This window comes from Mercenaria mercenaria, chromosome 4, assembly GCF_021730395.1.
Source record: "Mercenaria mercenaria strain notata chromosome 4, MADL_Memer_1, whole genome shotgun sequence".
NCBI lineage: Eukaryota > Metazoa > Mollusca > Bivalvia > Venerida > Veneridae > Mercenaria > Mercenaria mercenaria.
In genome coordinates, this window is record NC_069364.1 from 82,481,565 (window position 1) to 82,492,884 (window position 11,320).

Here is an 11,320-nt window from a genome sequence, read left to right on the forward strand (position 1 = left end):
TAATGAAATATGTTTAATTTTTAATACAAATTGAAAACAATTTTCACACTTAGCTGGAAATTCTCAAGCAGACCAAAACAAAATGATAAGTTTATTAAAATTATTTCATTTTTAATTGTTGTTTATCTAAGCGATTTCCTTCTGACGGCAAGCGTCTGAATTATTTGATGTAACAAGTATCAACAAATAAATTTTAGAAGTGGGAATTCATTATTCTAACGCGCAAAGTCTAAAATAATGACAAATTATGTTCCATCTCAAGTATTTGCATCAATAAGCACTAGAGATAACCAGCAGCTGCCAAAAACGCAAGGGATATTTCCACCACAAAGAGATAACATGTTTTCTAGCATGTTAAATGTGCCTGAAAACTTTCCAAGTAAAGGGATAGACAAAACAGATAGACTGATAAAAGTGACAGCTGTAGGAGAGGTTTCTTTACCACCAGACAGATGTAGAGTAACTACTAAAATTCACAGCATTAAGGACAATGTCCAAGATGTAAAAAACAGCATACAGAGGCGCCTTGACTATGTTCTTCAAACATTACAAAACCATGGTGTCAAGGTAAATGATTTAGTAAAACTGCTTACATGCTGTCGTATACACATAAGAATCTAGTTGGCTGCATTAGTCAATAGCCTATTATAGGGCTTAGAAGCTTTCATATGGAGTGAAGGCCCCTGGTTAGAATTCTGGTTACCCCACTAATGCGTCATACTGCATTAAGCACTAGTCTCTAGAATTTACCACAGCTGCCTCTGGACCCAGCTGTAAATAGGTACTATCAAATCACTGGCCATGGGACAAAAAATCCACTTATCCACTCACATTGAAGACTAAAAATGGCGTGAGGACAAGTGGAATTTTCTGTTAGGTTGTCCTGCATCATGAGATTAATTAGTACACCAACTTGTGACCAAGAACCATCACTGTGTAAAATTTGCATTTTGTTCAGAATTATGGCCCACTATGTACTTACAAAGTAGGAGTTTCTCAGTTAAAGTCAGAGCTCCAGATAAGCTTTTGGTGCAGTTGGGTATTTACCCATCACATTTTGTCTGAATTGGTTATTGGAAATTTGAATTGGGTAAAAATAATATCATTACCCAGCCTTTTCAGAAGTAATTGGGTATTTGCTAAAACCAATTGGGTACTTTACCAATCTCGCACTGACAATTGAGTATTTTTCCTTACAGTATACATGGTATATATCATTAAACAGGATTGACTGAGTACCTAAGTACTTTAATGGTGCCCTTCAATGTTTAATACAAAAATGTATTTAAAACTGTAATGAATGTTCCATAGTGTTGTTTTCTTTTTCACTTTTAATGCAGTCGGAGATCTGTTCAGCCACAGTAACCCGAACGATGTTGTCACCACAATATGCATTCACCAAAAAGATGTCAACCAGTATTGCTGACACTACATCATCACAAACCAAAAAGCCGGTCAATATGAGTATTGACCGGGCCGGTGGTCAATACTGGTTAAAACCGGTCAATACTGGTCAATACCGGTCAATACTGGTCGATTCAATACTAGGGTTATTCTTGGTTGGTCAATACTGGTTTATTCAACACTTATATAATGTACATTCACAGATTAGCACAGGCTGTAATAGTAATATAAAAATAATAAAGCAATTAGAATAATATAAAGTTTTGTTCAATAAAAAGTATAGTGGTCAATACTGGTCGATTCAGTTTTGGTCTTTGGCAATGTTTGTTGGTCAGGCTCCATTTTGGACAATATACCTAGACTGGTTAATACTAGTTTATACAATGCTTAAATTATCTTCTTATAGTTAGCCTTGATTGATTTTATTACTATAAATTACACTCTGTGAAATGGGCAGTACTGGTCAATTCAAATTTTGGTCCTATGCAATATACCTAATAAGAATATGTAGTGGTCAATACTGGTCAATTGATTGCATTATTTATTTAAAAAAAAAAGAACCATGTTCAAGCATTGAGATTAATACAGCGGGATTATTGATCATGACAGCTTATTAGTGACTAGATAAACAGGCCAGCAACATACCTATTGTATATTGTAAGACATGGTGTCAATTAGGCAATGTGACAACTGCTCTCAAAACACAAACCACTTCCATGAAAGGGTCCAGGTGTTCACAGCAATTTTTCATTTAATTATTTATACCAGTAAAAATAGATTATTACTTGGGAATCAAACACTTACTGCTACAGTTTATGAAATACTTTCTACAAATTAAAGTTCAGTTAATTAAAGTAGCAGTTTTTCCACTTATTGTGACATTTTTGTAGAAAAATGATATATCTTTACAGAAAATGTTAAAAAAAATCAACCAGTATAGTCTATTGACTTGTCAACCACTTCTGACCATTTTTGGAGTACTGATTAGGTTGCTTTAACTAAATAATAATGCCTGCATTCTCCTTAATCAAGCCCTAAATGCTCTTAAACAATCATTATTTAATTGTTTATAAACTTTGCAAAATATCTTAACAGTCAGTATTGACCAATCGACCAGTATTGACCGGTATTGACCACTTCAGGGAGTATTGACCGGGGCGGTTTTAACCGGTTAAAACCGCTGGTTAAAACCGGGGGCGGTTTTAACCGCCCAACATTGTCACAAACAGATAACTGTCTTTGTTTAACAGCAAAATACCCCACTAATTTGTTTGTTTGTGCTGCAACAATGTTTTTTTCTGGGACCTCTTTTACATTTTATGGGAGTAAAATTGTTTACAAAGCGTCCAAATAACACTGATCGGCTGATTGAATGGTCCTGTGATTTTTCCGATAAATTGCAACCTGTTCTGCATTAACGTATAACCACATTAACCAGTCAGTTAAATCTAGCGTTAAAGTCTTGTACCCGTTCTAGTAATAAGGAAAATGCGATACCCAAGTGATTTTTTACGAATTGGGTATTAGGAATTTAACTTGCGTTTCAGTATGCACCTGTATGAATTCAGTTGGGTTTTCTGCAATTTTAATTGCGTAAATACGCCGCTTATCTGGAGCTCTGTAAAGTGTCTCAGTCTGTTTAGGTCCACTTTTCACAAATACTTAAAGAGCTATAGCTTTGAAACTTTGTATACTTGTTTAACCTGTTTCCTTTAAGTTATGAGTTACATTTTCTTTCCAGGACACTTCTGTGCCTTTCCGCCAGTTGGTATCTGTTATACAATTGGCTGTATACAATTAGTGTATTTGTATTTTAATCGGTGTTAATATTCTATTCTTTTTTTTTCAGGAAAGTGATATTCAGGTTCACAAGTCGATGAGAAGATCAGAGAGTATGTATGATATGACAACAGAAATAATTGTTGTGTTTCTTGATTTCCACAAGTGTCAGACTGCATGTAACCTGCTGGTAGAAAAGTTAGACGAAACTGTCAGTGTGGGAATGCCAGAGTTTTATCATGCAGGAACAACTCTAGAAACTCTTAGGTAAAGATTATGTTTTTAAAGTTTGGAAATGTTTTATGCATTCTTTTAATTATAAAATTCATTGTGTGAAATTGATGTTAGGTTATCCATAATTATCTTGCAGCTTGCAGATAGACAGTGTTTAGCTCGACTATATGAGGTATAAGGAGAGCTATCCTACTCGACCCGGCGTCGGCGTCTTTCCGCGTCCCCACCTTGGTTAAAGTTTTTTTACACTTTTTTCAACTTATCTCTGTAATTATTTGATGGATTTGATTCAAACTTGAAATACTTATTCCTCATCATCATCCACATCATCTGACATAAAGGCCATAACTCTGGCACCAATATTTCATGAATTATCCCCCCTTTTCACTTAGATTTTCAGGTTAAAGTTTTGATGTACTTTCACTCTATCTCTGTTATTACTGAATGGATTTGATTCAAACTTAAAATAGTTGTTCAACATCATCACCCACATCATATGACACAAGGTGCATAACTCTGGTACCATTTTTTCATGAATTATTCCCCCTTTTTACTTAGAATTTCAAAGGTAAAGTTTTGGTGCACTTTCACTCTACCTCTGTTATTACTGAACGGATTTGATTCAAACTTAAAACAGTTGTTCAGCATCATCACCCACATCATATGACACAAGATGCATAACTCTGGCACAATTTTTCATGAATTATTCCCCTTTTTACTTAGAATTTCAGGTTAAAGTTTTATGCACTTTCACTCTGTCTCTGTTATTACTGAATGGATCTGATTCAAACTTAAACAATTGTTCAACATCATTACCCTTATCATATGACACAAGGTGCATAACTCTGGGACCAATTTTTCATGAATTATTTCCCCTTTTTACTTAGAATTTTATGTTAAAGTTTTGATGCACTTTCACTCTGTCTCTGTTATTACTGAATGGATTTGATTCAAACTTAAAATAGTTGATCAACATCATCACCCACACCATATAACACAAGGTGCATAACTCTGGCCCCAACTTTTCATTAATTATTCCCCCTTTTTACTTAGAATTTTAGGTTAAAGTTTTGATGCACTTTCACTCCGTCTCTGTTATTAATTACTGAATGGATTTGATTCAAACTTAAAATTCTTGTTCAACATCATCACCCACACCATATGACACAAGGTGCATAACTCTGGCACCAGTATTTAATGAATTATGCCCCTTTTTGCTTAGAATATAATTATATAGTGTTTTGATACATTTTATCTTTACCTCTCTTATTACTTTAAGTTGATATTTTTGACATAGACTCAGGCTATTGTGCAATATCTTCATCCACAATTGGAGTCATTAAACACACCAGTGACAGCTCTAGTTTCCTCAGATGTGCCCAGTTTCACTATCCAGCATCGAAATAGTCGAGCGCGCTGTCTCCTGTGACAGCTATTGTTTTTTTAGCTATCTGGAGGCTGTCTGTCCATATCTTGTGTTGTAATAATTATAAAATGTATTTAGTTGATATCAGCCTGTATTAAATAATGAAAAGTCATGCTGAATGGGTTGCTGTTGAACGAAATTTTGCACTTGCTGTTTTTTTTTTTTCAGAACAAAGATATCATACTGGTGTTTGTAAAATGTTTTTAATTATGTGCATACTTATGTGTTACAGACAACAAGCCAGTCTTCTGGCTGTCCATAATGCTAAACAAAAAGCTCAGGAAATGGCAAAGTTTGTCCACCAGGCAGTTGGTAAACCTATCTGCATACAGGAGGAGGAGTCAAAGGAGTGGGAGGGTCAAATAGAGGGTGTAGCTGAGGTTGAAACACACCCAACAGTACAGCAAAGAATTTCACAAGCCACAGTGACAGTGTCCTGTAGAGTTAATGTGACTTTTGAACTGAAGCCAAAAGTTAAAAATAAGTCAGCATCATGAAAGTTAATATGATATTGTATTGTTTTGATAGACACTTTAAATGACAGTTTGTATGGCTAAATTCAGTTATTATTTTCATACTGATAGAAATCTTGTATATTCATGAACTATTTCTGGAATAAGGTGTACTTCTTCATATAGAAATATATTTCAACACATAAAACATAACATTTATGTCAACTTTGTTTTCAGTAAATGGATGGAACGGAACATTGTGGACCTGAGTAATATTAAGTTAAAAGTCTTGAAATGTTAGGCCTGAAACCAACTTACCTTAAGGTATTAGATCACTAATAGAGAACCTCCTTTCTGAAGAGTATTCAATTCCTACTATAAACCTACTTTTACTGCAATTCTTAGGGGTGCGTAGGTTCAAGCCCTACTGGGACCAAATTTTTTTTCCTTATTTTCCTTTTTTTTCTAGTAAGTTTTTACTTCTTTCAAGACTTATTATTGATTTCTTGTACAAAAATTGAAAAAGATGAATCTTATAATCGATTTCTTGGTGTTCAAAGTGAATTTACTACTTAAACAGAAGGGGTAGAGTTGCACATCTTTAAAAATATTGAGTTACACACGGTGAAAGTTCTCTATTTTGCTTTCACTCTTAGATTATATATTGTGGAAGAAATTTAGGTAGGTTTTACGTCTGCCCTAAGGTTATTAGCCCACCATCATCAGATGGTGGGCTATTCAAATCACTGCGTCCGTGGTCCGTCGTCCTTCCGTCCGTCCGTCCGTCCGTCCTTCCATCCGTTAACAATTTCTCGTTATCGCATCTCCTCAGAAACTACCTGGGGGATTTTGACCAAACTTTGTCAGAATGATGTATTGGTACCCTAGTTGTGTCCCCCTGAAAATCAGACTGGTTCAACAATTTTTTAGTAAGTTATGGCCCTTTGTTTATTTCTATAATTTACATAGATTTATATAGGGAAAAACTTTGAAAATCTTCTTGTCCAAAACCACAGAGACTAGGGCTTTGATATTTGGTATGAAGCATCATCTAGTGGTCCTCTACCAAGATGATTCAAAATATTTCCTTGGGGTCTAATATGGCCCCGCCCCGGGGGTCACATGGTTTATATAGACTTATATAGGGAAAAACTTTGAAAAACCTCTTGTTCAAAACCACACGGCCTAGGGCTTCGATATTTTGTATATGACATCATCTAGTGGTCTTCTACTAAGATTGTTCAAATTATCCCCCTAGAGTCAAATATGGCTCCGCCCCGGGGGTCACATGGTTTACATAGACTTACATAGGGAAAAACGTTGAAAATTTTCTTGTCCAAACCACAAAGCCTAGGGCTTTGGCATTTGTAATGTAGCATCATCTAGTGGTTCTCTACCAAGTTTGTTCAAATTATCCCCCTAGAGTCAAATATGGCCCCGCCCTGGGGGGTCACATGGTTCATATAGACTTATATAGGGAAAAGATTTTAAAATCTTCTTGTCAATAACCTACAACATTCAAATTTGGACCACATGTATGGTTTTGAGTGGCAAGATGAACCTTGACATGAGTTGACCTTGATTTTGACCTAGTGACCTACTTTCACATTTCTGTAGCTACAGCCTTCAAATTTGGACCACTTGCATAGTTTTGTGCACTGAAAAAAACTTTGACCTTGACTTTGACCTAGTGACCTACTTTCACATTTTTGAAGGTACAGGCTTCAAATTTGGACCACATGCATAGTTTTGTGTTCCGAACTGGAATTTGACCTTGGTTTTGACCTACTGACCTACTTTCACATTTCTCAAGCTACAGCCTTCAAATTTGGACCACATGCATAGTTTTGTGTACCGAAACAAACTTTGACCTTTACATTGACCTAGTGACCTACTTTCACATTTTTGAAGGTACAGGCTTCAAATTTGGAACACATACATAGTTCTGTGTTCCGAAATGAACTTTGACCTTAAGATTGACCTAGTGACCTACTTTCTCATTTCTGTAGCTACAGGCTTCAAATTTAGACCACATGCATAGGATTGTGTACCGAAACAAACTTTGACCTTGACATTGACTTAGTGACCTACTTTCACATTTTTGAAGGTACAGGCTTTAAATTTGGACCACATGCATAAATTTGTGTTCTGAAGTGTAATTTGACCTTGATTTTGACCTAGTGACCTACTTTCACATTTCGTCCTTGAAATTGATCTAGTGACCTACTTTCACATTTCTCAAGCTACAGCTTTCGAATTTGGACCACATACACAGTGTTGTGTACGGAAATGAAATTTGACCTTGAGCTAGTCAGTAAGTCTTGAAATTTGGAACACTCAAAAATGGCACATTGGTGGGCGCCAAGATCACTCTGTGATCTCTTGTTTTTAAATGGCGTAAGCAAAATTCAAAACAGAAACACAGCATTCGACCTTATATTTTCAATGTTGAAGTATAAATTCTGTCTCATTAAATCCGCTTACTTGAGGCATCATAGAAAAAATGATATGTACATTTTTATTTTGTGTTTTATAATTGTTTACCAATAGTGTGATGTTTCTTTTATTAAAATTAATGGTAAAATGAGTTCTCTGCAAACGTTTTGGATAGTGGCTATCACTTTGAAATTTGTCTCTACTTGAGCATGAGGAGATACCATAAGTTATTCAAAATTTATAAAAAACGGCACGGTAAAAGTTGTTTAAAAATTGCAAAATAGTGCAAAACACGGTTACCTCTAAGAATATACCAAGCAAAGGCCATTTTGTAAACATTACTATTAGTGCTCTAATACCTTAACTTTCATTAATTTTTATTCTGCTGAAGTTTTGTTTACTGATACCCATGGTGCTGGACAATTATCAATAATAAAGGGATATGACATCAGAATATCAAAATTGAAAAAATGTTAATATAATAAAAAGAATCATAAATCTTTTTCTAGATCAATTACCAACCTCACTGGGTCAAGACCCATAACTCTGACATGTTTTTTGAGCAAATTATGCCCCCTTTTAGACTTAGAAAATTTTGGTTAAAGTTTTATATGCAAGTTATTATCTCCAAAACTAATGCAGATATTGATTTGAAACTTCACATGTGTCTTCGGGGTTATAAAACTAGTTGATAGCAGCAAGTCCCATAACTCTGACCTTCATTTTGGCCAAATTACGCCCCCTTTTGGACTTGGCAAATTCTGGTTACAGTTTTGTGTGCAAGATCAATTACCAACCTCACTGGGTCAAGACCCATAACTCTGACCTTCATTTTGGCCAAATTACGCCCCCTTTTGGACTTGGCAAATTCTGGTTACAGTTTTGTGTGCAAGATCAATTACTAACCTCACTGGGTCAAGACCCATAACTCTGACATGTTTTTTGAGCAAATTATGCCCCCTTTTAGACTTAGAAAATTTTGGTTAAAGTTTTACATGCAAGTTACTATCTCCAAAACTAATGCAGATATTGAATTGAAACTTCACATGTGCCTTCGGGGTTATAAAACTAGTTGATAGCAGCAAGTCCCATAACTGATATGTATTTTGGTCAAATTATTCCCCCTTTTGAACTTAAAACTCTTTTGATATTTAACCTTTTTGGGTAATATTTTCCTGCTTCTTGGACAATATTTCGAATAGTCGAGCTTGGCTGTCTTACGGACAGCTCTTGTTTATTTTGAAATGGGTTCTTGTCCAAACAGATTGCTGTATTGTACAGGACAATGTTAAGTAACCAGCTAAGTTCCTTCTGTTTACATTAAAAAATTACTTCGGTCTTACAAAGCAGAATATTTTTCTAGAATGATACAGAATGTACATGATCAGTTTTATTTAAGATGTACTATACTGATCTTTCACTAAGATATTTTATCAACAGATTTATTACTTAAGTCTAGAAAATCCTCATCAGATATATACATGTATTACAATTTGCCTAATATGTAAACTAAATGTGTTTATAGAGCTGCAGTCACAAATGTCATATCTAGTAATAGCTATTTGTTAAAAGTATCCAGTTATTTAGTCAAATTAGAGGCATAGATAAGAGGTTGATCATGACCAGCAGATAATCCCTATTGATTTTGAGGTCAGTAGGTCAAAGGTCAAGGTCACAGTGACCAGGAACAGTTAAACGGTTTCCTGATGACAACTCGAGAATGCTTGGGCCTAGGTGATTGTTAAAAAAAAAACAAGCTTTTTTAGTGGTAGTACACATTTATACTGGTTTATACATGTATACAGTGTGTACTATTTTAAACCTATTTCCAGAAGTTTCCCTGGTTCTTTAGCACCCATACACTGGACACATCCCAATGTTAGTAATTTTAGTTTGCGCAGCTGGGGCTCTAACTCACAACCCCTTATTTCATAGTCAGACAGTGTAACTTCATCCACACTTGCAAACTATAAGCCAAGAAACACTATAGAATATATGATGGTAAAAGTAGCATGTAGTAGAGAAACATGCATACATATATTTAACAATATCAAGTTATTTACAATGCATATTTATCCTATGCATTAATTGCTGTTATCAACAAGTAAAGGTCTTGAATATATTTTTTTTTCTACACATTCTTTAATAAATTGTAAAGTAAATGATCATTTCTATTCAATAAGAACATTCCACAGATTGGAACAAATGGTCCTATACATGTATTTGCTATATATTTATAATATGTGTCTTCGGGGTTATAAAACTAGGTGATAGCATCAAGTCCCATAACTCTGACATGCATTTTGGCCAAATTATGCCCCCTTTGGACTTAGAAAATCCTGGTTAAAGTTTTGCATGCAAGTTACTGTCTCAAAAAATAATGCAAATACTGAATTGAAACTTCAAACATTTCTTCGGGTTTATAAAACTAGGCCTGGCGGCAAGTGATTCTGCCTTTGTGACCAGTGCAGACCAAGATCAGCCTTCACATTTGTGCAGGCTGATCATGGTCTGCACTGTTCGTTATTCAGTCAGTAAATTTTCAGTAAACACCCCTTTGAATAATAATTGGTATTGCCCAAATTTAATGATAGACCAGTCTATTTTAGAAATTTAGCAGGGTAAAGGTTAATTAGCCTGAACAACATGCCTACTCATCTGTATCAAAATAAAGCAAAACTGAGTGAATGAACAAACATTTTCTAAAGAGCATGTTCTTGAGCCACATCAAGTTTAACCAATCTATATTCCTGATGTAATCACACAGATATTGGGGGGCTAAGAAGTCTTTGAAAGTCTTAGGGGGTTCCTTGTTGAAATCATTTAATTCCATGGTTTTGACGAAAATTGCTATGTCATGGGGATATAAATGCGGATTTCAATTTTTGAACGAAAATTTGTTTTTTGTTTGGATTAAAATTCTTGGATTTACCCAACCAGGATATCCACAGAAACAGTCACCCAAGAATATTAGTGGCCTCCATGGCCGAGTGGTTAGGTCACTGACTTTAAATCACTTGCCCCTCAACGATGTGGGTTTTAGCCTGACTCGGGATGTTCAATTCTTCATATGAGGAAGCTATCCAGCTGGCTTACGGAAGGTCAGCGGTTCTACCCAGGGGCCCGTTCGTGATGAAGTAATACACGGATGGGCACATGGGGTCTGCCTCCATCATCAAAGCTGGAATGTCGCTATATGACCTGTAATTGTGCTGGTGCAATGTTAAACCAAACAAAACAAACAAACACGAATATTAATGATTTCATTGTATGTTATCCTATGTTCATGATTTTTTGTCTCATGAATTCATTCTTTCTGTGATATATATATAGAATATAGTATTTAATTATATTATGTAAATAAAATATGATTTGCAGTACTGTTTTTATTATGACTTTAAAATATCCAGTAGGATATTTAAAACTTTTTATATGGGAGACAGATTCTTTTGCCTTGTTGTGATTTTTTTTAGCTTTTAAGCAGACTGTGCCATGCCACGCCATGTATTCAAGGCTGATGAAAGATTGGTCTTGTGGTTTACTTCTAGATGTTAACATATTTTGTCTAACTTATAACATTCATTAATCC

At 35.1% G+C, this 11,320-nt stretch overlaps 1 protein-coding gene across 1 annotated transcript; it reads left to right on the forward strand.

Annotated features, from left to right (window-relative positions):
• The first annotated feature begins 129 nt into the window (after positions 1-129).
• Positions 130-11,108, forward strand: LOC123552307 (interleukin-1 receptor-associated kinase 1-binding protein 1-like). Its single transcript, XM_045341860.2, has 3 exons — positions 130-567; positions 3,254-3,450; positions 5,076-11,108. Exons 1-3 carry the CDS (start codon positions 238-240, stop codon positions 5,338-5,340), a joined length of 792 nt encoding a protein of 263 aa, XP_045197795.1. The 5' UTR covers positions 130-237; the 3' UTR covers positions 5,341-11,108.
• Positions 11,109-11,320: the final 212 nt, after the last annotated feature.

What these genes read in the sequence shown, in the direction of transcription:
- LOC123552307 (XM_045341860.2), top strand. Translation starts at nt 238, where the DNA reads ATGACAAATTATGTTCCATCTCAAGTATTTGCATCAATAAGCACTAGA. An exon ending in TACAAAACCATGGTGTCAAG is followed by an intron (nt 568 to 3,253) that starts GTAAATGATTTA and finishes TTTTTTTTTCAG; the next exon opens with GAAAGTGATATTCAGGTTCA. An exon ending in ACAACTCTAGAAACTCTTAG is followed by an intron (nt 3,451 to 5,075) that starts GTAAAGATTATG and finishes TATGTGTTACAG; the next exon opens with ACAACAAGCCAGTCTTCTGG.